Source organism: Manacus candei, unplaced genomic scaffold, assembly GCF_025592945.1.
Source record: "Manacus candei isolate 608988 ecotype Guabito, Panama unplaced genomic scaffold, ASM2559294v1 h1tg000041l, whole genome shotgun sequence".
Lineage (NCBI taxonomy): Eukaryota > Metazoa > Chordata > Aves > Passeriformes > Pipridae > Manacus > Manacus candei.
Genome location: NW_026138089.1, coordinates 9,794,636 through 9,821,858, shown reverse-complemented (window position 1 = coordinate 9,821,858; position 27,223 = coordinate 9,794,636). Strand labels below are relative to the sequence as shown.

Genomic DNA, 27,223 nt, shown 5'->3' with positions numbered 1-27,223 from the left:
AATATGGGGACTAAGCAGGAAACATTAGCCCTTGCACAAATTATGTTGCATCAGCATCTGAAAAAGTAGTGGGATGGACAACGAGGACGTGTAAGACATGGAACAACGAAGGGGCAAAATGCATATGTCAGACAATTCCTCAGCAAGACTTAACACCTTTCAGTGTATATAAGCTCTGTCAGAGCATCCAAATCTCTTAGATGCTCAAGTGTGAGGGGATGCATTTGTTACTAATTCTACATGTCATTATGTTGCAATGTTTTCTTTTCAATTGGTAGTGATCAGATGAAGATGTCTACCTCTGACATCTCTTTGTGATCAATAAACAGAAATTGTCACTTCTGGGAAACAATCTGTCTCATTCTAATATAAATAATTCACTTCCCAGCTATGAAAGCAACCTAGATTTTAGTGTCCAGAGTGTATTGCTGCAGTACACCTGGCTACAGTTCAAGCTTGGATGAGATTAATTGGCCCTTAATTTTTGTGTATTAAATATCTCTAACTAAGTTATTAAATTATTATCTGTAACTGGAGTAAGGCTCCAGTTCTGCTGGCAGAACTGAAAGCATCTCTGCAAACTTGTCTAAGAGGGCAAGTTAACTTATCCTGAAATAAACTTTGTAGATTTTTACAAATGCTGAAGTGAGAGAAATAAATGCAAAATAAAGAGAAAGAAAGGGATACTTATGGTGCTTAGTGCTAGGACATAAGATGGACACTCTGTAGTACTAAGTTCAAAAGTGCTGTAACTGTGGTTTTTTTACTAAAATTGGATTTTGCATAATCTGATATCATATCTCTGCTTTCAAAAGCATACTACCTGAAGTGAACTTTATGACTGATAATCATCCAGTTCACTGCAACTTCCAGGTACTGATATGCTACCTAGAGTTCAAAGCTTATTTGTTTTCTTAGTCTTCCATGGCCCTGTGGTCTCTAGCACATTTTTTCTCTCCCTGGACGTGTTGTGTAGCACGTATTTTTGGGGTAGATTCAGGCTGAGATTGTAATTATCCTACATACTTGTGGTCTGGCCTGGTATTATCCATCACAATACTGTCATGTGCTGGGCACTGACAACATACTTAAAAAGCTATTTTTTATGTGATATAACTAACATGTTGGGTAATTTTCTTGTGGTATGAAGGAAAACTTGCCAATGCTTTCAATACCAGAGTTCCCAGAAGTTTGTTTATTTAGCGGGTTGGGGCTGCCTCGTGCAAGTGAGCAGTCCGAGCTGCATGTTCTTTACAGGTCCTTCTTTGCTGTATGGGAAGAATAAGGTGAATTAACTGGTCTGCAAAATATCACAGTGTTGCAAAATAATAGCACAGTCTACGAGGTTACTTGGAGATTACTTGATTTTCACACTTTAAAGGGCTTCTTTAGTGTTACAATGGTGACCTGCTGGTTGCCTGTAATATAATGCTTTTTTTCAGCTGCATGTGCTCAGCACATTGTCTGTGTCATCCAAAATTTCTGCATGGTGAAGTGCAAAGAGCAGACACTGACAAAGCTGAATATTCACATTTATTACACTGTTAAATCCCCTCCAGGGCAAAAAATTAAATGGAGACATTTCAAGTAAAATAGTTGAAAATGGGGAGAGCGCGGGAAAAAAGGCAGCAAATAAAGGGAGCCGAATGAAGTATCATGGTGTATGGACAGTCAATTAAAAGCTTATCTGCCGTGTTTCTGCCTGTTCCAATTACAGAATTGGGAAATTTCCTCACAGATTCAAAGATCCAAATTCTTTACTTGTGACATCCCCATTCCTGTACTTCTTGGAGGAAAGTTGGTAGCAGCCATTGGTACCATACTGGCCTCATCAGTGACCAGCAGAAGTTATCTCATGTCCGTCAAGGAGCTACAGGCTCTGCAATTTGTTCTATACAACTTCTAAAGTCTGTATCTGTCCCCAGTTTTCTCATGCGTTTTCATGGGTTTTTTCCCTGGAATTCCATGATAACAGATGTTTTTAGGCATGCCATTTCAGATTACAAACCTTAGGTATTCTCTGGAAGATCCCATTTCTCAGGCACCTATTTTAGGATGGATAGGATTAACCACTCTAGAGCAACACTTTGTTAGAAGCACACGGCTGCATCCTTCAACTGTCCCAGCCCAAGAGCCCCCTGCCCAGCTGCTGGTGCTCTCACAGGCCCAGAGTCTCTGCCCATGCTGGGGGACATGGCTGCCACTTTCTCTCGTGCAGGTTCAACTGGTAGCTGAGCCTGTATTCCAGAGGCAGACACACAGTTATTAGCACTTCAATTAGTATGAGTGGTGAGGTTTGTTTCTGGTCAAGGTCTTCACGTTTGCTTTGTCAGGTCTATGTCTCTGTATATTTTGATTCTAATTTCCCCCTTTTCCCTATAGTTTTCCAACTGGCAACAACCCTAACCAGACAACTTTGCTGGAATAGGTATTCTCGCACTCCCACATGCCCTCATCCAGGTTTGGTTCTTACCACCTCCTCCCTTATCATTTGCATTTCTTTTGTGTCCCTGAATGTTCTTGTTCAGGCTTCCTCCTTTGCTCATTATGCTTATTGAATGCTTATTACTGAAATAGGTCCTTGGCCATATACCTTTAAAGGAGTAGGCGCTCTGCTGCCACACCCCCTTACACTTACCTTTCACTGTCTCTAGAAGCAGCCCAGGTGGTACCTACAGTCCAGACACCAAACTTTTAGATGGCTGAAGTTAAGTTGTATGAATCCAACCCTCTGTGCCTAAACTATCCCATTTGACAAAGTCTCATGCTACTCCTCTCATCGGGAACGTTGTCAGCCTTTTCTGGAGCTTGTCATAGTAGCCACTACTTTGGGACTTGACTTTTAAAGGAGGTAACAGTCATTTTTGCATGAATTTATTGACATACTTATTTTTCCTCTACATACAGATCCTAATATGGTCAATGCAGGCGACATGAATGGTTCGGGCAACCTAATGGATTTTTTGGATGAGCCTTTCCCTGATGTTGGAACTTATGAAGATTTCCATACCATCGACTGGCTGCGAGAGAAATCGCGTGACACTGACCGCCATCGAAAGGTAACGGTGTCAGGCTTTGTTGCATCACAGTCCCTGGTCACAGCCATCCTGGTAGTGAGGAAAACAAGCAGTTTTCCGAAGTTATTGCTTCCTGTCTTGTTGTATGACTTGAGGAGGAATTCTAAAAATATGGATATGGGATGTCTTGAGTTTGTAAATATGAAAGGGCTGCTGCAACTTAATCAGCAGAGCAACTCTAAAAAATGGTTGGGACATTGGGGAGTAGAGAAATTGTGTACACAGTCTGGGAGTTTAATTATTTTAAACATTGTACTCTAAAACTGTGTCAGCCTGAATCAGCAACATATCTATATTTAATTTCAGATTACAAGCAAAAGTAAAGAATCCATATGGGAGTTCATCAAGAGTTTGCTGGACGCCTGGTCAGGATGGGTTGTAATGCTTCTCATAGGACTACTGGCAGGTACATATGTGTTAGTGCTACAGTTATGCCTGAACCATCCCACCCAAGTTGCTGCAGTGCTATTTCCTTCTGTTTTTACTTTGTTGTCTCTCCACTGATGCTTCAAGCTAAAAAGACAGCTTTGCATCCATGCAGTTGTGATCCCTAGTAAATATACCCACTTGCAAATCTCCCGCTGAGTGCTGACCTAGAAAAAATGTTGTTCACAAGTAGAGGGATTTTTTCTATTGCTTTTACTTCACACTCAGTGGGCTACTTTGACTTTCTGAATCTTTGATTTACAGAAGTCAATTTTATTGGTAGGATTTTTTTTCTTGTCATCTCTTACTTTAATTTTGCAAGTAGAAAATATGATGTGGGGAAAATGGTGGTTGTGGACACTCAGAGGGAAGCTTTATAAATTGCTGTATCCACTGGGTTATCTTCTTTATATATGTGTGAGGCAAAATACAGTTTCAAACTCAGTTTCAGATCTGCTTCCAGGCCAGACAGACATTACATATTTAACAGCCTGCTCAAACTCACATGGCAAATTCATTAATTTCCTCAATTTCTCCTGTCTTCTCCTCAGTTAAGCACATCTTTCAGCTTGGAAAGCTGCACTTCTCTTACCAAGCTGAGACAGCTGTCGTTTTTTATGCTTTTTCAGTGAGGTCAGGGCGCTCTTGTGTCATGCTGCTTGGTAAAAGCATGATGTGAAGTTTCACAGTTTCCAAGGAGTGATGAGAATTTACTTCTCAGCATCTGTCAAATCAACATTTTTATTACAGTTGTTAGGAGCCTCAGAAGTACCAGTGAAGTACTCAAGAAAACACTGCTGAAATAACAAATTATGTTATTTTGTAGACATGTAATTGTTTCCACAAAATCCTTGGTGGGAGGGTGAGATGGGAAGAGAGTTTGATAGATTGTGTACTACCAGGGCTGCTGAACCTTGCCTGAAGGCCAGGGTTGGCCTTACCTGGGACGGAGAATTCTGCTTGCAAATAAGGTTAGAGCAAGCCCTTCAGGGCTCTAGTGACCTCAGTAATCCCCTGGCTCATATAGAGAATGTGGTATGCATACACACATTCCCATTTTAGTAAAAATATCCCAGAAGGTTTGATTCAGTTCCAGTTTGCAATGAAACCTTATGCTGAAATCCTAAAGGTTGTCAAAAACCAGAGCTGCTGACCTCAGATAAGATCTAATGCTGATACCTCCAGCTTGGGAATAGAGGTTGAGGATAAGCTGCAGCTGAGTTCTGTTAGCTTCTGCAGCCTTTTCAATGACAAGTGTGCAGAGCAATAAGTTTTACCTCAAAGAGTCAAGCCAAATTAGTAATTTTTTACACTGGGACAAGGACTTGTGAATCACCCAGAGAACAAAAATTACCCATGACCTGTGCTGAGCCCTGCTGAGCCCTGCCATTGAAATGACACACATGCTCTGTACCTTCAGCATTTCTGGGACAGGGCAAAGATGGAGAGTCATCACCTCAGCCTCAGCAAGGGGTCAACACCCCTTTGTTGAGTGTAGGGGGGAATAACTGATGAATGGATGAGGTTTCTTAGCCAGGTTTGGGGAGGGAGGAGGTGAGGTTGATGGTGCCGTCAAGAGGCACCTCATGTTGTTTTCCTCTCTACTTGAAGTATTGCTTGTGCTGCCTGCTCAGAGAGGAGAGCCTGCTATGAGGGTACCTATATGGTCAGCCAGGTTGCATGGACCAGCCTGGCTCCTCCACGGTTCCTCTTCTGCACAGGCAGAAGCTACTGCTGCTCCACGGAGAGCAGCCTGGCTCAGCCACATGGACACTGGGTGAGCTCTTGGGCAGCTGGGTCCACGCATTACCAAAGGCAAGGAGAATTGTGGCAAGGATTGGGAGAGGAAGAGGAAAGTAGCAGCAGCAGTACCCAGAGTATGAGGGTCCCGTGGAACATCCTGACCCTGCTGCCTCTGTGCTGGCGATGGAGAGCAGCAAGATGGGACTCATGGAGAATGGGCTGGCAGGGGCCAAAGTTTCCAACATGTTTCCAAATGCACTTGGGTGATTTACCCAGCCAGGAGTTTAAAGTGAGCTTAACTGCTCTACAAACCTAAATCCCACCAATTTTGTCAACTGTATCTTTCAGACTGTGCAGTACCTCAAAGGCAGCACCTCCACAGTCAACACAAGCCATTGAGGCCAATCAGAGAAATCCTTGTTCTCCAGTGTTCCTGCCATTGGGCTCTGTTGCTCTGTGCATGTATAGCTGCACTGAGCAAGTAAATCTTGGTTCTTCTCTGGAAAACATGTGTAGTATATGGCATATAGCTTTTTCCTCCTTCTGTGGATTACAAAGTATTTGGCAAAAGGGATTATATCAGCTGCATAATTAAGTCTTACAGGTGCTGAGGTTCCTGTGAGCTTTTTATATTATAAAATTGAATGTTTGGTCTTCATTATGTTTACTGACTTTATTGGGGAAAATAATGTCAAAAGCCTGTCTTCCTCTACACCTTCTGCTAGGCAGCATTAATATGCATTGCCTGGTTACGAGTAATGTAAACTTTGAAGATTGGGGTAACTACAGAGAATGCTAAAGATCCATCAAGAGATTCAAGAGGCACGGCATTTGGTGCTCATATCCAAGGGATGAGGATTCTTTGTTTCCTGAAACTTTCAGAAAACTGGAGAAGAATTTAGAGCTTACTGCAAGACTCAGGAAGCTATGCAATCTGAAGTTGCTAGCAACACAATTCATCATCATCATCTAAGAATATGGTTCCATAGAAACTTGGGAAAAACAGAAGAGAGTAATCAAGAGTAAGGGAGGGTCTTCATGAAAGAAAATAATTGGTACAGACATCATCACTCTGCTGTGCAGCCTTTCTTTTATGTGTGATCCTGTCTAGTATATCTGTATAGTTCTTCAGATTATTTCCATATAACAAAAAGTCTTCACTGCTACCCTAGTGACCAATCCTTGCCAGTGTCCTTCTTAAGGGTATAAGAAGATATGTTTACATGCAAGACTCTGTGAAGACTGGTGGTGTTTTTGTTCTTTGGAACTAAAACCAGGTTCCACTTGCCTGAATTATTTGAAATATATTTCTCCCCCCCCCCCCCCCCCCCCTTTTACAGAAATGAAAAGCAGAAAACTTTAGTTCCAGGTCAAATAAACCAGCTCTTGGACCCACCTGTGTGCCCCAGCTGCTAGAGGAAAGGGGATCAGCCCCCACTCCTGCTTCATGTAATTACATTCTTAGCAGGAGCCATGACGCTAAAAGTTTTGGAAACATAAAACCAAACCAGTTCGCATTTTCCAGAGCTTCCCCCCTCCAGTGTTTTATTCCCGCAGAAATGCACTGATAAATGCTGTTCAAATCCATTACTGGTTTTCTGAAATTATATTAATGATTATTTATAAAGATAATATGAATTCTGCTTTCCACTATATATGAGAGGGGTTTGGAAAACACTAAATGACTCTTCTATAGGTTGGTGATTTAATTCTTCCCAGAAGGTATGGACATAGGACAGAACGCAGGTCTGTGTTCTGGCTGCTCCCAGCCTCCTGTTCCTGCTCTTCTTGCATTTTTGGGGACCCATCTGCTCTCAGGGAGCTGATACTGGGGCAAATTGTTATCACCGATGGGCAAATGCCCTAGAAAATTAGAATTTTTCTTTTTTTGTGTCTGGGCACAGCAAGTTTACCTGTGTCTGTGTCTGGTGGCCACCGGGTGTCACTGTAGCTCTGTGTAATTACTGGGGAAAGGCTGAAATAAGGGTTGGTTTGATACAGGGAGGATTTGAAGGATAATTTTATTCTGCATGTCCAGATTGCTAATGAATGTACACACACATGGAAAGCCCCATTCTGTTAAGTTCATAAGTCAAAATTCGGCATCCATGTTGTCTCTGTAATGAAATCATCCTTCTGAAAGGTTGCTGTGTTGGGACCAGAAATGCTGTACGAAAGCAAACCTATCCTTCTCCTCCACTACCCCTGAAATACACAGCATGGTTTGAGACCTGCAGCTTAGTGTGTGTATAGAGACCCCACATGAAGTCTTCCGTATCTCAGCCAGGTTGTGCACCTGCCTGGGACAGGCTGCAAGATCAGGCCTGACATTGGTTATGCCTCCCCTATTTGGCCATCAGTCAGTATGAAAATGATAGTGTTTAAAATAAAAGCTTATGAGAAAGCACTGAGGGTCAGACAAACTTGTTAATTCCCCCAGTTCTTTGGTAGATTTGTATTTATTGAATCATAGAATAGTTTGGGTTGGAAGGGGCCTTTAAAGGTCATCTAGTCCAACCCTACTGTAATGAGCAGGGAAATCTTCAACTAGATCAGGTTACTCAGAGCCTCATCCATCCTGATCTTGAATGTTTCCAGGGATGGGGTATCCACCTCTCTGGGCAACCTGTTCCAGTTTCACTACCCTCATTGTAAAAAACTTATTCCTCATATCTAGTTTAACCCAACCCTCTTTTAGCTTAAAACTATTACTCCTTGTCCTATTGCAACAGGCCCTGCTAAAAAGTCTGTCTCCATCTTTCTTATAAGCCCCCTTTAGGTACTGGAGGACTGCAGTAAGGTGTCCCCAAAGAATTTTACTTCCCCAAATCACTTCCCCACCCCTCCCGCTGATATTAAAATGAAAGATATTTTCCTTGCAACTTAATATTTTTTAATGCCAATATTTCTTTTTCTGCATTTCATTTCTCAGGCACATTAGCTGGAGTGATAGATTTAGCTGTGGATTGGATGACAGACCTGAAGGAGGGTGTCTGCCTGTCTGCCTTCTGGTACAGCCACGAGCAGTGCTGCTGGACGTCTAATGAAACTACATTCGATGACAGGGACAAATGTCCCCAGTGGCAGAAATGGTCTGAACTTCTTGTAAGCCAGTCTGAGGTACGAGAGACCTGATTAGTTTGGGGTCACAGTAGGCCAGGCAATGCCCTTTTTTCATACTTGCTGATGTTCCCTCCAGAGAGTTTCTCTGAAAGAGAAAGTAATAAACTGAGCACGCTGCAAAAAAAGACATTTCCACAAGCAATCTGCTTAACTTGGGAAGAGATCCTATTGTTTCAGTGTAATGGAAAGTGGAAAACTGTGAGATTGTACTCTCTTTTTATCAGTATTAAACTAAAAGGGTTTCAGCATACGCATAACATAATCACCAGGGGACCTGAGCTGCCCTTTTTTTTTTTTTCCCTTTCAAACATAATTTTATGGGACAAAAAAAGCTGAGCACTGACAAATACATTTAACAGGAAATTTTCAGGACTGCAGATGGATTTTTATGTATTCAGATGCTGTGAGTAGTAGAGAGAACTGCATAAGAACTGCTTGTTTATCCCTTGCAATCATTTTCTCTATCAGGCATCATGATATTTAGCTAGCACCAAAAGCTGGCGAAAGCGAAAGATTTGCAGGGGTAGAGGACAAGAAGGGAAGAAGCTGATCTGGACTGGCATGAAACGTATATTTTAAGGTTTTTTTCTTACATTTTTTTTATGGTAGTAATTTTAAGGACAGAAAATGCTGTTTCAAAGCAAAGCAGGTGAAAGTTTCATTTTGAAGACAATCGAAAGAAGCCTCTCTATATACCATTTAGCAGATGGCATGTTAAAAAAATACAAAAAAGGACATTTTCTTTTCAACCTAAGTTATTCAATGTATTTCACAAGTCAAATTTTTGACAAAGTCATTGTCTTAAATCCCTCTCGCCTCCTCATTTCTGCAGCTGACTTGAATCTGACAATAACTGAATATGACATGGAGGTGGGAGAGGTTGTATGAGATCTTCTCCCAGTGTGGATGTAGTCTGGTCTTGCAGTGTTTGAGGACACCTTCATTGTCTTACAAGTGTGTCACTCATGTTCCCTTCAGTGCTGCTTTAGGTTTATAGTACAAGTAGTGCTAGATGAGAGTCTGTGAATATGTGTAGCTTAATTTTCAAGTTTCCACTAACTAACCATAATGGAAGTAGTGGGGTGCTCCCTATTCCTGAATATTCCCACCACATAATCAGAGGCAAAAATCTCTCAGCACAGTTGCTGATCACAGTGTCAAGTTTCCCTTTGCCAGAGGTTTGCTAGGTTCACTCTGGTTTTCATCAGCAGGTGGTTTGGGTGGTTGTATCTTTGCGACAGCGAAGAAATATTACTCTGGTATAAAGCTGCAGGACTGGGGACAATGCTGTAATTTAAGAGAACAAAAAAATGTGGGAAGGGAAAAAAGAGGAGGCTGTTAAAATTGTTAGGGGATTTGGAAATCCTGTGCATGTGTTTGACATGCTGTTACTCTGGCTGAAATATATAAACAATGCATATCCTTGAGAAAATTTATTGCTTTCATATGCTATTTGAAAGCAGCAGTCACAACTGTTGTATGCCATTTCCTATAGGAGAGGTATCAGCAAGGTGGGCACTGTGAAACTTTACTCACTTTCTATTCAAATTGGGCTTCTCACCCCCTGGTGTACTGTCAAAGTAGGAAAAAAAGGTTCATCTTCGCTAAGTTTTGGGTTCTTTCTAAGAACAAATGAGCCTCTAAGATCTGTGGGTTCCTGGCTGCCATGGTCTGATGGATGCTGTAAATTTTAATATTATAGCTGTCTGTTACTATTACACTGAAATCCCAGGCAAAGCCCAACAAAAATGTGAATATGGAAAGTAAAAATTCAGTTTCATAGAAAAAGGCTTACAAGTTTTGCATGATATGGTTCCTGTAGTAGTAGCGGACTCTAGCAGGTATCAAAATACACTGAACTTGACTGAGTTTCAGAATAATTTTACCTTTTTTTTTCTATGTTGTTTCACTTTGTGCCTGACATTTACATAACAACCCTATAAAACAGGAGTGTGCATTGGAGCACACTTTAGGCAAAAAGTATTTAGAACAGTTTCCCTGAAGGTACTCCAGTTAGACATGTCTTCTTTTTTATGCATGACTGTGATTCTTTCTCATCATAGCCAACTAAATTTGACATTTTGAGGACCGAGATTTAGATCAGTTCTTCCTTGTGGTTTTGCCAATTTATGGCTGTGATAAACCCTGTACATATGTTTTCACTGAGAATTGTGACATTTCCTATGGCATCTCTTGAAAAATGTTTCCATTCTAGTACTCCTATAAAATGAGCGCAAAGCAGAGGCTTGATACAAATTATTATGGAAAATACAATAGCACACTAGAAACCTACCAGGCTATGTTTTCTTCCCTAAACACTGTTTTGTAGGTCAGTTATACTCTTCAGCCTTCTGGTTCTGGATGACTTCCAAAGAGGAGGGGAAGAGGGTTTTTCGATGTGAGAGAGTTTCAAAACCTCAAATTCACTGGCGGATCAAAAGCTTATCAGATGTCACTCAGTTCAGATCTCTGGCCAGTATCTGGTGATCTGGACCTTCCCTGTTCTGGAGATACAGTTTAGTCCCAACCCCAACTTCACTGGAGCTGAGGACTTCATTTCTGATGCCTGTCCGGGGTAGAGGAAAGGACCTTGTGTCTTCCATGGATCATAACACTGGACCCAGCAATGGACTGTATTCCCATCCCAGAGCTTCTGTATCTCCTGTCATGAAGCTGAGACCTGCAAGATGAGGAAACTCCTCTGTACCTGGAACCCCATTCTCAATTTTGCAGCCTTGAATCTGTCAGTCTTGAGGAGACACACTGCTGTAACACCAGTAGGAAGGAGTCTGAAAACTGTGAGATGCCCCATAGAGTCAGGGTAGAGCTGTGGGCCTCTGGAGAAAACATACATTGGATGGCATCCTGAGGCATTGGTTTCTTTCAGTATTCTGAATTTGTAAGGGTTATTTTCGATTGTGTTCCATTTGTATCTAAACTGGACTGACACCAGATCTGAAATATTGCTTGGTCTTGCAAACTAAAAGACAAAATTTTTCTCAGTTTCCCTACGTGCTTCATTACTATTGCTTCCAGGGTGAGTCTTTCAAGCCACTAGTGGGAAAGGTCATAGCTGGATCACCTCTCCTGGTGAGCTGTTTTGGTCTCTGATTGCAGTGTACATGCTTAAGACTTCTGCTGATTCAGGGCCTTAGTAATGGCACATAGTGGATAAGAAATGAGCCATTTGCTATACTGACTTACTGCTACTTCACTTCCCAAAGGTTTTCATATTATTAATCATTAGAAACTGCTGCAGTTGAACCTGAAGAATGCCAGATATCTGGAAAATGTAACAATGAAAGTTGTCCCAAGGGATAAGGTTGAACTGGCCATACAGACTCTTGTGGGGTCCTGCCACAGAGCTGTAGGTGTATATGTGATTGCAGTAACGAGCTGACATACTTTTCTTATGACTTCTGAGTTGTGAAAGAAGAAGAAGTAAAAAGAAACAACGTTAATTTGACTCCAGTGAATTTAGAAGCAAAATTACAGCTTTCGATCAACGTAGTAGGGCCAAATTTTTATCAAGGCGTTGGCCTTCTTTGGAGGTACTCCAGGCTCACACTGACAGGAGGATTTTGCCCTGAGGCAAGATATCCAGAGTTTTCTGTAGAGGAAGAGTAAATATTGTCATAGCTGCTTGTAATTGAAAGCACTAGGAGAAGACATTCACGAGGCTGTCTTCAGCTGTAGCAACAAAGATCCATGGTTACTACAGCTGGATGTCAATCACTGCAAGTGTGGGATCCATGACTGCTTAGTCTCAGGGCACCGGAGGATAACATTGTATTGCTCTTCTGCTGTTATCAGCAAAGCCAGCTGCCAACTTCAGCAAGCACAAGAGGACCTTAACAAATTGCACTTCTTTCAAATATACCCATAAGGACAAGGGCAGTGGTTTCCTTACTGTATTTTCATTTGGGCAGACCCAGAAAATTAAACTAGCAAACATCTATGCTGTTAAAGATTGATTCCTTGCAGGCTTGAAAACAGGGAGGCTTCTCAGCTCTAGGTTTTTTATGACTGGGAACAGGGCTCGGCCAGCTCTGTTAACTGAAGACACGATACAACTGATTAATGCCTGTTTTCCTGCTTGATTTATCGTAATGTTGATATCCAGGCTGCAGTCCTGCAGAGCAAAGACAGGGGCCTCGATGTTCTTGAGCAGCTGGAATTGCATCCGGTAGGAAGAGTTCACTTAGAGGTGAAGGATTCATACCAATTCATGACTGAGGTCCACATCGTTTTTTTGTTCTGTAGTGTCATGTTGCTAGAGGATATTGTTTGAAGGCTTAAGCTCCTTGTATCAATTTGATGCCTCTGACTAGATTATCTTTTGTCTGTGTAGGTAGGGTTTTTGAAATTATTCTAAAAAAATTATGCACGAGAAGAGGTATCCTAAGACAGATTTTTTAACAAAAGTTTCGACTTGACCGTTGGAGACAGGTAGAAAACCTGAAGGTCACTATTGACTGTGCTTTCACTATGGCACTGCACAGTCAACTGTTGTTAATGATCATTAGCATGTCCATTCTGTTAGAAAAGTAAAGCTATTCAGCTTGAAGACAGGCTTATTCCTGACTGGAATGCTTTTAAAATAGCGCAAAATTGACTGAGGTGTGTCTGAGGGGGTTCCGCCAAACTATGGTGTTTTCAAATTGTTTTCAACCCTATCATAGATAGCATCATATAGAAGGAAAGGATTTATTTATGGTTTTTTCCTTCCCATTTGTGAACTGAACTGGCTAATGATATACACACGTGTTTCATTTGAAAAGATTAGCATCTGCATGGAGAAATGACCTTTGAATACCAGCCCTCAGACAAAGATATATCAGGGTCACATCCCCTATCCTCCACCGTGGGATGAACACATCAGATTCCTTCATTAGGTGCCTTTTTATTACCAATTACTTTTGCCCTTATGACATATTTGTTTGATGTTTTGGAACTTTTTGTAGGTTAGTTTAATTTTTTTTCTTGAACGATGCTCAACTTGCGGTGTTTGGGTCTCTTGCAAACAGACTGTATGGACTAGGTTAAGTATATATTAGTATGCTGCTTCTTTCCATGAGTAATAAAATTGTTGGAGTATATAAAGTTATTTGTCCTTCCTGAGGAAAAGCCACAGTTAACATGTAAATGAAAAGATCAGGCTCTGTGCCATCATGACCCCATCAGAAGTGTGAGATTTACCAATCTGCATTTGTCTAACAATGTTTGTTACTGTTATTTTTCTAGGGTGCAAGTGCTTACATTCTAAACTATTTTCTGTACATTATGTGGGCTCTATGTTTTGCTTTCCTGGCAGTCTCTTTGGTCAGAGTGTTTGCTCCTTATGCCTGTGGCTCTGGAATCCCAGAGGTGAGTTTCTCTCTTTGTGCATGAATATCCAAGTACCAAACAAAACAAAAAAATGATGATTTACCACCTTTTCCCATTCCAGAGCTATACTATGAGATAGTATAGAAACAAGAAAATTCTCTTTCCATCTCATCTGACTTCATTCCTTTGTCTATGCTTTTATGGTGCTCATCTAAATTTTTCGTAGTATAAAGTATTTGAAGGTCACTGTGACAGGTTAATGCATATACTTGTTCATTGCCAGAGCTTGACATAAAAATCAACGTCTACAAGAGATACATACTCACTAGAAGATCATATAGAATTTTCCTTGAATGAAATTACTTGGGTCAGTTACAAAACCAGTTATTTTCTAGGCTAGGCTCTAAATAAAAGCAAAAAAAAAAGAGGGAGGGCTACAAAATTAAGGTTTCCTGAGATGCCCATCATTTGGAATGCCTGAAAAGTGTTTGGTGCACATCTTTTGCAAATTGTGTCCCTGTACACAATGTCATCTACATTATGCCAGCATGACAGCATTATAGCAGCCAAAATATCTACTTGATTTTCAATATTCTACATATTGAGTCTCAGTCCATATTTAAGCTGTTAGAATGAAAAACCTTGTAATTCAATCAGCAGAGCTACTCAAAATCTTTGAAATCAGAACAGTCTTTTGTTAAAAGTGCTATGGAACCACTGGAAGTGTTATTTAGGAATGTGGCAGAGAAAATCAACAGCCCAAATTTTAGAAATCTTGGCATGCTTTTGTTCTTGATCTCTAAGAAAAGCGTCCAAACCTTTAAAAAGACCCTATCTCAAATAATTTGAAATATTTAAATAATTTCCATTTTCAAAGTAGTCATGTGTGTCTTTGTTACATGTTTGATATATCTGTGGTTTTAAAAACTTTTCATAGTTAACTGTAAAGCTAATTTCTGAGTGGTAAATCCCTCATGTGAGGTGATGCTCAGCTCCAGCCCATTTCCAGGCCTAGAGTCCAAACCCAAATCCTACCCTATGTGGCATGCACATGCCTTGTGCTCTATCCTAGCCAATCACGTGCAAAATTAAGAGAAAAAGCATCCAAATAAGATCTTTCGGACTTTATAATTTCATCACACTTTCATGCTTTTGTGGTGCAGCAATTCCAAATATTTAGAACTTTTTTAATGTGTTTTAACTGGAAAAAGCCTGTGATTGTTTATTTGCTTCTTTTCTTGCTTTGTTAAAGTTGAACCTAGTTTAACTCTGATCTTGTAAGCCAAGGAGATATATAAGAGTTTCATATTTCTATTGATCTCTGTGAGAGTCCTTACTGACTGTTATGGAGACCACCCATAACAGCAGTAAAAGTGTGGTCTGCTTAACCCCTGCTCAGATATTGCTGTGGGAAAGCTGCCCTACCTGTGGTTTCTTTCTCTCCATCACTGGCTTTTTTCAAGCAGTCTGCAACGTTTTAAACTCCACTGGAGTTTTAACTCCATTTGAAAGTTCAGAGTAGAAAAGGTTTCTTCATCTCTTCAACATGTTCTTCCTGCTTTCCAGATAAAAACCATCTTGAGTGGGTTCATTATTAGGGGCTACCTGGGAAAGTGGACACTTTTAATCAAAACAGTCACCTTGGTTCTGGTGGTATCTTCAGGCCTCAGCCTTGGGAAAGAGGGGCCGTTAGTCCACGTGGCCTGTTGCTGTGGAAACTTCTTCAGCAGCCTTTTCTCAAAGTACAGCAAGAATGAAGGAAAGAGAAGAGAGGTGAGGTTGGCTCACGTTATCTCTAATTTCCCTGTCTGATTACTCGGGGCTTCAAAGGACTCATGCCTTGCATGTAAACATTTGTTTTGTAGGTGCTTTCAGCTGCAGCTGCTGCAGGAGTTTCTGTTGCCTTTGGGGCTCCAATTGGAGGTGTGCTTTTCAGTCTGGAAGAGGTGAGACCTGGAAGTTCACTTGCTTCAATAAATATATTTTCATTTGACACCTTTTTCTAAGATTACTCTTTTTTTTTCAAGTATTTATATGCTTATTTTTCTTCTAAAGCAAAAACAACCTTTGATTTCCAGTAATAAGAAATAACCAGATATTTTAGCCTAATTTGAGTAGCAGAGCAGTACTGGCTTTCTGGAAACAAATTAGATGATTCAATTTGAGAACGTGTCTCTGGGCTGAGGTTTCTCCAGCTTTCTGCTTGCTGACGCATGGGCCAAGCTGTCAAGCATCCATCTTATACTCTCTAGACAGCAACTCTGAATTTAGATTTATTGATTTTTAACTAGTTGCTGCTCCCTGTCTGAAATCTGAAAATGCCTTTTCTAATACCTTTGTGAACATATTCTGGTTGTGGTAGCGACTAGTGCTCCCAGTGAAGTAAAATGAAACAGGCGGGGATGGCAGTTAAAAGGAGCACCCTCTGTCACACTCAGTGAAATGTTTATGGTCTCTTCTTGGTTTTAGGTCAGCTATTACTTTCCTCTGAAAACCCTCTGGAGGTCATTTTTCGCTGCTCTTGTGGCTGCCTTCACACTGAGATCCATTAATCCTTTTGGGAACAGCCGACTGGTCCTGTTCTACGTGGAGTACCACACCCCCTGGTACATGGCCGAGCTCTTCCCCTTCATCCTACTTGGCGTCTTTGGGGGCCTCTGGGGCACCCTCTTTATCCGATGCAACATCGCTTGGTGCAGGAGGCGAAAAACCACCAGACTTGGGAAATACCCAGTGCTGGAGGTCATAGTGATTACAGCCATCACTGCCATCATCGCCTACCCCAACCCCTACACGCGGAGGAGCACCAGCGAGCTGATCTCGGAGCTCTTCAATGACTGTGGGGCCCTGGAGTCCTCACAGCTCTGTGACTACATCAATGACCCCAACATGACCCGGCCAGTGGATGACATTCCTGACAGACCTGCCGGCCCTGGAGTCTACTCTGCCATGTGGCAGCTCGCCTTGGCTTTGGTGTTTAAAATTGTCATCACAATATTCACTTTTGGAATGAAGGTAAGTCGGGGACAAATGCAGAAGCTGCCGTGAGGACAAGGCACAGATGAGTTGCCATCGGCAGCCTTGGTCTGGCTGGCAGGGCTTGTGTGCCTCTGACCTACGCCCAGCACGTGGGTGCTGCTGAGATGCTGCTGGCTCACCTGCCTGCCAGCACCTTGCTCTGTGGGCTGCTGCTTTTCCACCTTCTAGTCATCTGTGCTTTTGTTAGGTGAAGAAGAAATCTGTATGGGATTTAAATCTGCTGTTGCCAATAAGCAAATTCAAGATGATTCCCACTGCAGCTGTTTTTTAGCTCTGTCATGGATATGGACTATTTGTCTAGGTAGATTAATGTCTTAATGTGCCTCAAGGTAGCTATTCTCAGGGAATTAATAATTTTAAATTGACTATTTTACACATTTAAAGCATCACAAAAATATAAAAGTATCTGAAAAGGTCTTATTTTTGAATCTTTTTAAGAACTGTAGCTTGGAAAAAAGAGGGGATGAGTAGGAGGACTAATATATGATTTGATTATTCTGGATTTGCAACTTTTTCTTTCAACAACTCCTCCTCCCCCTAAATGAATGATGAAAGATTCAAGAACAATTTATCCAAGCTTTCAATATGTACTAAGATGTTTTTGGTGAGCTCTATATATCTGATTGCTAGAGCCCATAAAAAACCACACATCTGTCTGTCTACATCTCCCATTATCTGAGCACTTAGTTCTGGATCTGATGGTAGCAGATGATGGGAAGTTTTTCTGGGTTCTACATTATATTTTATACTGTACTCAAAGCTAAAGTGTCTCATCTTTCTCTTGAACACTACACTTGAACTGAGGATCCATCTTTTAGCCCTTCACTCTGGAAACAGATTTATGGCTGGCAGCCAGTTATTATGCTTGTTCATTTAAAAACTTTGCTTCTTTATTTGACATGTGGTTCTTTATTTATCCAGTATACTTAAAATATGTTAAAAGCAGTTGACAGTTTCAACTATTTTGTAAAAAAACAGACAAAATAGCTTTACCCACTAAATCTGGAAGACTCAATCCAACTGTATTAGCAGAGTTAACACTATATGGTGTAGGATATAACATCGGCTGTTATCAGTCCTAATGCCTCTGGGCTATGCTGAAGTGGTTAGTTTAGTTCTCTAGAAAGCTCAAGGTATATTTTCAGACTTAAAAAGATATAACAAGCTTTCCTCTCTAAAAACAACAAAACACCATACAAGCCCGTGTCGAACATCTGAGTTCTATTCCCCTCTGGGGAATAGATCTCCCCCTCTGGGGAATAGATCTCCAACTTGCAGGTACATTGGACATCTAAGAGGAAACACACTTAGTCAAGGCAAAGTGAATTTTCATTTTCTTGTTTTTTTCCTTCTCATTTCAATACTGTATCTTAATGATTTGTAGCTTGTCTGTATAGCAGACAACAAAGTAATGATTCACAGAGCTTCTTGAAAAATACGTAGCAAACCGAGATGAAATTGCTGTATCTGAGCAGTCAACCTCTTTTCTCTGAATTTTTATTCTGCATTTGACATTTAATTTAAAATCTGATCTGATTTAACTTGAAAATGTAGTAATAAAACCATAAAGTGCTCCATCTGATAGAGGGTGAAATCAAGATGTTATTTTCTGTTAAGCTCCTTCTTAAGCCTATGACAGAATCATGAGCAGTTCCTGACTTCCTGCTGAGAAAGCAATAAAGGCAAAGCCAGGAGCATCTTGACTTCAAAAACAGAGTATTATTCAGAAACACCATTTATCTCCCAAATTCAGTGTGATGCAGCAGGTAGGATTCAAAATTAATTTATAAAATGCATTAGCATTTTATAAAGCTATTAATACGCACGTAGCCACATAAACTCAGTCACTGCAGAAACCTATGTCAGACCATGGAGATCAGCACTGTAGGCCACCATGAGGCTATGGCCTTCTGAGCCAGTATTTAATAAGGAAACTTGGTTTTCTTACTCATAATAAAAAATTGTTTGATACTAGTAATTTTATTCAAGGTGCTCATGTGTCTTTATTTCATTCCAGATCCCTTCAGGCCTTTTCATTCCTAGCATGGCTGTTGGAGCCATGGCTGGAAGGATGGTTGGGATTGGAGTAGAGCAGCTTGCATATCACCATCATGACTGGATCATCTTCAGGAACTGGTGCAGACCTGGGGCAGACTGTGTCACACCAGGACTTTATGCAATGGTCGGAGCTGCAGCTTGCTTGGGTATGAAAAAACATGTACACATGAAAAACACTGATGTTTGGTGACATACAAATTGTATTTGTGTCAGGTGCTATGCTGGCATTTCTGGATGTAACAGAGGCTGAAATCAAGATGTGATGGTCTAAAGAATGGGCAGCTGCCTCTAATGACCTCCAGTGATCTACCAGGTAGTCAGCAACAGAGAGACCTGCAACCACCAATGGCTACTCCTTGTAATCCATCAAAAAGCACAGACAAGGAAAATAAGAAACCTAAAGTTAGGCTGCAAGTTTCCACGTAGCAGTATTTTTGCTTGTTTTTTTTCCTTTTGATGTAATTAAATTCACTGTAACTGGACTAAAACTATTTACTTGTTTAGACTGTGCTCTCTCTCAGTGCAGTGAAAACAATTCCTGGTTCTGATAAAATTTTAAGCTTACAGAGGTAGAAATTCTGGGTCTTATTTTGGCTGTGTGTTGTGCTATGGTCAACCGAGCTGTATTTTGGTTTTTGTTTTGACCATAAGCCAATATCAGATTACACTCAATTAATAGGATTTATTGGATATAACAGCAACGATCTGTTAACTGTTAAAGGAAGATCATTGAATAAGACCTCACATATCAAATTTCTATCCATAGATGCAAGAGGAATGTTGCAAGCATACCATCTGAACATTTTTTTGCCTGATCATATCTTTCCCTTCTGTACTTGTGTGGTCTGTCTCATTTAATTGTTGTTATTGATACTGTCATTAGCTGATGAAAAAGTAGTGGGGTGCATAACACATGATTAATGTGATTGGGTAGGTTTGAAATGAAAGATGTACTCAAGGAAGAGCTGGAAAATTTTCATATTTGGATGCTTATATTGGAAAAGCAGGATCATTTGTGTGATAAGTTATAGAGGAAGGAAGGGTGGGATTTGCTTGAAAATTGAATGTCTGTAATGTAGACATAAACATCTGAGCTAGCTGTCTTGATACCCTTCACAGTTAAACCAGAAAAATGAGACACTGGAAAGATCAGTCTTATCTGGCAACACACATCTAAAACCAGGGCAAATGAAGAGATAAATTTGGCCTCAAAAGGACCCGTTTTTCTCCAGAAATTATATAGGAAATCTGGATCTTCCCTTTGGATGAGAACACCTACAGCAGTGTAGACACATTAAAATAGCTAGGATTAATCTTACTGTCAAAACAAGTAAAATGCTTCCACTTCTTGATAAATGATCTTAATGTTCATAATAGAATTAATACACAAAAATTTTGCTCTGATATTCCAGTTGATCAGCTAGTCTGCATACAATGATAGGATCTTAGAATATGCTGAGTTAGAAGGGACCAAGGAGTCCAATTCCTGGCCCTGCACAGGACACCCCAAGAGTCACACCATGTGCCTGAGAGTGTTGTCCAAATGCTTCTGGAACTCTGTCAGCCTTGGTGCTGCGACCACTGCCCTAGGGAGCCTGTTTCAGTGCCCAACCACCCTCTGGATATCTTTTCCTGATATCCAACCTGAATCTCCCCTGGTGCAGCTTCATGCCATTTCCTCTAGTCCTGTCACTGGTCACGAGAATGAAGAAATCAGTACCTGTTCCTCTGCTTCCCCACGTGAGGATGTTGAAGACCACAATGAGGTGTCCCTTCAGTCTCCTACAGGCTGAACAGACCAAGTGACTCAGCCGCTCCCCTCCAGACCCTTCACCATCTTCATTGCCTCCTTTGGATGCTCTCTAATTGCTTAAAGTCTTTTTTATATTGTTGTGCCCAGAACTTCACACAGTACTCAAGGTGAGGCCACAGTAGTCTCTTCTTTTAAAAGGTCCAAATTAAGGTGCAATGATTTTAATAGTATGGTGAGACATACAGCAGAATGGTCACAGCTTGTACTTAAGCCCAAGACCTGTCTTGTCTAGAGTAAAAGATATGGAGTAAGTATTAAATGATCCTTACTCTGGTATCTGCTCTCAGCTCTTCAGAGCCAGAAGTTTAAGGCGTTCCTCAGATGAAAGTCATATCTGGATCATTGTGTTAAGTGATCAACAATCTAATTTTCCTCTATGCTGCTAGATGAACAGTATCTTTTTATGACCTGTTTCTGATTTCTCTCATCTAAAATGGTACTTCATTTTGAGGCCTAAAAATAGCAATTCATTACATTTACCTTTTGAACAGAGGCAAAGAAATGTTACCTAATAATTCAGGGATACATACACACTTGTCTACAGTTATGTGGGTATTTTTATCCTTTAATGTAAACTGATGGAGCAACGAGGTTGCTTATGAAATTAATACAGAAAGACTAGACTGAAAAATATAGTTACAACCCTGTCTATGGCTGCATGCCTAGATGGCCTCAAACCAAGTTATACACAGTTCAAACTGTATTTCTATAGTGATATCAAAAGCTAGGCTTTAACTATAACATATCTCTTGCAGTAGCCCTAAGCTATTATAACATAGGATTTTGTAACCATGTTGTGCCCAAAGATAATACTTAGCTTTCTCTTCAGCATGAATCCTATAGATAGGCCAGTGTGAAAGCCACCTCTCCATGCTCCTACCTGCCTCAACCATGGTACTTAACCCGATTCCTGGAGTCATTTTAGAGGGGTAATGGCAGGATTTAATTTTAGTTTCTCAAGTTTGAGGTTATTTTTTTGGCATCCTTTCTGGTTTTCAAGCTCTGTCTTGGCATTCATTGTTTGCTTTTCAATGTTAGCATCTTTGGCATCAGCAAGTTCACTCAACCTTCTTGATGAAAATTGCAGTAGATGAAAAATATGTTTCTTCAGTGAAATAAGCCCAAAAATACTTCACAAAGTATAAGGGCAAAGTACTCAGCATGAATAATTACATGCCTTTACAAGTGTAAGACTCAAAAATATAAATGAGTTGCTTAGTATGTATACCAGCACTGAGAGAAATTTGACTCTTTTCCTTGTTGGCAGGTGGTGTTACTCGAATGACGGTCTCTCTGGTGGTGATTATGTTTGAGCTAACAGGAGGCCTGGAGTACATTGTACCTCTTATGGCTGCAGCTGTCACAAGCAAGTGGGTGGCAGATGCCTTTGGAAAAGAAGGGATCTATGAAGCTCACATTCATCTGAATGGCTACCCATTTCTGGACGTGAAAGATGAATTCACCCACCGAACCCTGGCAACGGATGTGATGAGACCAAGACGTGGGGAAGCTCCTCTCTCTGTTCTGACACAGGACAGCATGACAGTGGAGGATGTTGAGACACTTATCAAAGAGACTGACTACAATGGCTTTCCAGTAGTGGTTTCAAAAGACTCGGAGAGGCTTATTGGATTTGCACAGAGACGAGAGCTGATTCTTGCAATAAGTGAGTAGAGTATCAGTGTGCAGAAGTTTGATTTTGAAAGGAGTTTTGATTTACTAGTTGCTAGGACCTGGAAGCTTTTCTATTGCTTCATACCACCTAGTAGAATTCTGTGGGCTTGACCTTTGTAGGCTTAATTTTGCTGTCACTAAAACCAGTACAATACAATTCTGCTAGAGACAACAGAGAGAAACTCAACTCATATGGCCAGAATTTTTGTCGGAAGTAGATCAAAAGCCAGTGCAACGCTGAACTTCCTGCAGTCCCCATGGGCTGCCAGAAGAAGCTGGAGCAGTCATAAACTTTTGTCACCCTGTGATGAAATATAAATCCCTGTGCTTCTTTTTGTTGTACTATCTCAGTTTTTCTCACATGTAGGCCTTTATCCCTACAGGTGGAAACTTTTTCAGTGGAGGATGTTTGGTAAAAATTGCTGAGTTTTGTCTAGCATCCAGTGGATAGCTGACTGGTTACCTGAGAGCCCACATCCACGCCATCAAAGGCTTTGACCCAGCAGGCCTTTTCCTGGTTGGTCTGATGGCTAAGTAGGGATGATTGAAAAATAGGTGTATTGGATGAAAGCAAGTTTTCCCAGCTTTTCCATATCCCGGGCATCCAGAACTGCAGAGGTCTGCAAGGCTGCCATATCAACCCCACTGTCTACTCCCAATTCTGGCAGTCCTGTTGAGGCCCAGATGGGCAGGCAGGCAGGCAAGCTGCTGTCTGGACATGGTTGCCTTGTACTTTGCAGGGGAGTGGAAGATCTGGTATATCCAAATCTCCTTGACTTGCAATTATTCTTCTCTGCCTGGACTTGTTTCATCCCTCTGCTTCAGGCACCTTTAAAAAATTGTTGTCTCAGATGAAAATTCCCATATTTTTCAGATGAGAAAATTAATAAATGGAAAATTTGGGTTATTTTTGAAGGTAACTTTACAGCTCTCTTCTCACAAAGCTAAAATAAAATTTGAAATAACAGTGCTCTTTAAAGACATTTTTTTAATGCCTATTTATTTTCATGTCTGGGATGAAAAAAAGACTCAGTCTAAGTCTTTAGACCTAAAATTTATATTAATTTATTTAAGGACATTCAACTATTACTTGATTCCCCTCTTCTCATCTCACAGAATAAAGTCATCAATACTACATGCAGAAGAAGAAAAGAGATGACAGAGATTTCACAGAGATACTGTTTCAACCAAGAATCCTCAGCTTCTTTCTCAGGCCCAATTAATTGTGCATCAGCAGTATGCTGATTCCCTGGTGGTCCAAGGAATACTCTGGGGAAGTACTCCAATTCCTTCAAACATCTGAATTCTTGGATGATGGCAATAGCTACCGAGTCCTGCATCAAGAGCTATCTGCCTCATGATTTGCCCCTACATAATTTATTTGTTACTGAGCAGAGCACTGAGTATGCTCTAGAAATGCATCCAGTACCTGTAGAGTTAATGGCAATGCCATTTCCAATTGCTCAGAAACATCCTCAGGAGGATTGCATCTTTCCACTGATCCTTGTTGAGTAGATAGGCAGGTCAGGTGGGCAGAGTCACCCTCTGGGAATAGGTGTCTACATTTTAGATGGCACCTACTTTACAGTCTTACAGAGGGGAGTATTTGACCCTGTAAAGCTTTTCTTAAATTTGGCCAGCTCCAGAGGCACTGTACAAAAGGCAGAGCCTTGGACAATAGCCAGGTGGCCTGTATAACATGCTTTTCCCAGCGTGGAATTGAGAGAGCAACATATTTGATGTAGGCTGTGAAATGTGAACTCCTGAATATGAGAGGCTGTTTCACATTTGGGAGAACTAATTCACTCTCTAGCTGCGACAAGAACCTTCTGCATCGATTACTCTTTAAAACTAGACATTGTCATCCATTTGCTTTGCTCTTTCTGTTAATCTGTATTTGCTTTTCTTACCCACCGACTGCAAAAGTGATCCATTCTGTTTTACTTTACTCCTACTCCCCCGTCCTGTGAGACTGTGTACAAAATCCACCATTTTTCTGATGCCACTGAACTTACTCTGTAGTACTACATCGTTCAAATTTCTCCAGAGAGATGTTTGACATGGAAGAGTGAAATCATGGCTTTGGCTAATCACTGTTGTTCAGGGTCATTGCTGTCTTGGGAACAGCAATGTGGTAACTGAAGCGCTTGGCCTTATTTCTTTGGGTGCAGCTTTGGGAAGGAAATACCTTGCTGTCAAAGGTTTTTATCAAAGGTGGGAGTTACCTTCAGTTTGATTAATGTTACCTCTTGGCACAGATCATACATCAAAGAACTATGCAGGCATATTCACACTTGAAATTAGATGTATGAATCAAAGCAAGCTGAGACAAAGCTACCATCATTTCTATAAATTGCAATAGGGCTTGTAATATGTAGGGTGAGAAGGTTGAAAATCATATACTGTGCTGATATTAGGTTTGAGCCAGCACTGCTCCAGTTCCAGAAATATTACAAGACAATGATCGTTAAACATAAAAAAATTGCAGATGGAATATGTTGCAAACAATTACTGTCTACACATTACAAGTCACAGGAGCAGGTTTCTGCACTTTGATTGATGGCAATGAGCTCCAAGAATATATACATATGCTTTGAGTATGTCTGATTTGCTGTATCTCTTAAGAACAGAAGCAACCTGTGTTTATCAAAGATAGTAGTTCTAACTATTTACAAGAATTTATAAAAAAAAAAGGAAAAGGAGACAGGGTTAAACCCACAGAGCCAAACATGTGATATGCTTATTCTGGGGAGAGAGAAGTTGTCTCTTGTTTGGATATCTGTCTCATATATTGTTTATACCCTATAGTGTTGAGTGGAAATGAGGTAAACGCTACAAAGAAAATAAACTACTTCCATGCTAAGAATTCTTCTTGGAGCATACTTTAAAGTAAAAGGCTTATACTGATGACGTAAACTCCAGATGCAGGGTGATGTTTGCTTTGTAGTTTGATCAAAGTATTAATGATACCTTTTGAACTTTTAAAAGTGGTCAAATATGTGCTATTGAGAAAAACGTATCAAACTCATTTATCCCTATATTTTGTTCCTCCCTTTACTATTTTCCTTTAAGTAGGATAGTATTTTTCATTTCTCTTTTAAAATCTATATATGCAAACTCTATTTAAGGAACTGAGAGTAAGCCTACAAAATTTATTCTGCATGCCAGAGAGGTGTGCTGGTCTAGAACAATACCACGCCGCCCCGAATCCCTGGGATGTGAGTTTGTAGTTCCCTAGTTTTGCATTCATAAATCCATTCACCATGTCCGCATTTTCCCAACTCCACTGAGAAGTTTTTCTCCAAGCCAGCTGGGACCATACCCAACAGCTGCTGACTCCACTCATTCAGGCATATAATAAAATTTCTTTTGCGTTCTCACAATGGAGGAAATTACATATGGTCATTTGAATTTGACAGAAATTGGATTAGTGATGTTTGTGAAGGCAGTGAACTGCATATTTATTCAGAAAAAGCATTATACCAACCAAGGAATAATAAGTGCCTGTGAAAATGTCACATATTTGCTTCAAGGGAGCAATGTCTCAAGGAAATTCAAGTTTGCTCAGTAACCCCAGCTTCTGGGAATTAAATATGTTAAAGACAAAACCAAACTACTACCTTTGTGTTCCAAAGGAGGACTTTTTTTGTTTGTTTGTTATCAAGCCTAATTCACTGTCTACATTGATCTTTCTGCTGCACAGAGAATGCAAGACAGCGTCAGGATGGGGTGGTGAGCAACTCCATCGTGTACTTCACTGAGGACCCCCCAGAACTGCCACCCAACAGTCCCCATCCACTGAAACTGCGTCGTATTCTCAACCTGAGCCCTTTCACTGTCACTGACCACACACCAATGGAGACTGTGGTAGATATTTTCCGAAAACTTGGACTCCGGCAGTGTCTTGTCACTCGCAGTGGGTGAGTAGTTGCTGAGTCAAGCACACTTAGAGAATCTGAGGAGATTTTCTTCAGCATTAATAAAACCACCATTGTTGTTATTTAAAGGCAAGTATAGACGGTAGCTAATTAATCACCACCTCTGAGACAGTCAAGTGAATATTTTTATTTTTTCTTATTTTACAAATGGAAGAATAAGGGAACATCACCCAGAGTCTCTCCAAGGCAGCAAAAGAAGTCAGACTCAGAACCAAAATGGTGTTTGCTGGGTTTTATGTTTCATTCTGTTCTCCCAAATCCTTAGTATATTTAGATAAAGTAAATATAAATACAAAATAAACTGTTCTGACTCCCACTATCACTCAGTTTTCAACAGAGGCAGATCTGGCAAGTAGTATTGTTTGGAAAGAATGTGTCTCTTTCTAGACATCCAGCTAGATTAGATGCTTGTGAAGAGTGTGATAAAGGTGTCCCTGGCGGAAAATTAATCTATTCAATTTTGTTTATGGGATAATGAAAAGGTGTATAAACCAAAGGCCCTCAAAAAAAAAAACAGCTGAAGGAGGTGGGCAAACACGAAATTAGGAGAGTCAAAAGCTGCACCATGTGGAGTAGCAATAACATCCCGTAGTTCCAATGGGATTTGAGATATTTGGGCATTGTGGCTCATCCCAGGATCCAGTAGTAAGAAGAAACTTTAGAACAGGATAACAAAGCCAGAACCATCGCTTTCAAATATGGAAGACTAAAATTTATTCTTCTGTCAAGATAACTTTTTGTTATGCAAAAATGTCATGTGTCAGTTGTTATTATCGATGCAGTGTCCTCAACATTAAGAAAATAAGAATCATTATTGGGATGCAGATTTAGGTCCTGATTTTAGGTGCCTGGATTTGGAAATTTTGACCTTGAGTTTTGGCACTTACATGAAATGAAAAGTGGAAAAACTATAACGATGACATCGTTTCAAAATTCAATGCCTAATGGTCTTCAAGGACTGGAAGTAAAAGCCCTTGAATACTGAGGGTTATTTTTGACTGTTG

The 27,223-nt window shown here is 40.6% G+C and overlaps 1 protein-coding gene across 4 annotated transcripts in view; it reads left to right on the top strand.

Moving 5' to 3' along the window:
- CLCN4 (chloride voltage-gated channel 4) overlaps positions 1-27,223 on the top strand; it is a 42,762-nt gene that overhangs the window by 10,885 nt on the left and 4,654 nt on the right. For all 4 annotated transcript variants that reach the window (XM_051794932.1, XM_051794934.1, XM_051794931.1 and 1 more), the window contains 10 exons: positions 2,908-3,059; positions 3,384-3,483; positions 8,179-8,366; positions 13,614-13,736; positions 15,264-15,470; positions 15,563-15,643; positions 16,167-16,712; positions 18,754-18,940; positions 21,875-22,273; positions 25,985-26,201. In XM_051794932.1, coding sequence (XP_051650892.1) covers positions 2,908-3,059; positions 3,384-3,483; positions 8,179-8,366; positions 13,614-13,736; positions 15,264-15,470; positions 15,563-15,643; positions 16,167-16,712; positions 18,754-18,940; positions 21,875-22,273; positions 25,985-26,201 — 2,200 coding nt within the window. The remainder of the gene's footprint in view (positions 1-2,907; positions 3,060-3,383; positions 3,484-8,178; positions 8,367-13,613; positions 13,737-15,263; positions 15,471-15,562; positions 15,644-16,166; positions 16,713-18,753; positions 18,941-21,874; positions 22,274-25,984; positions 26,202-27,223) is intronic.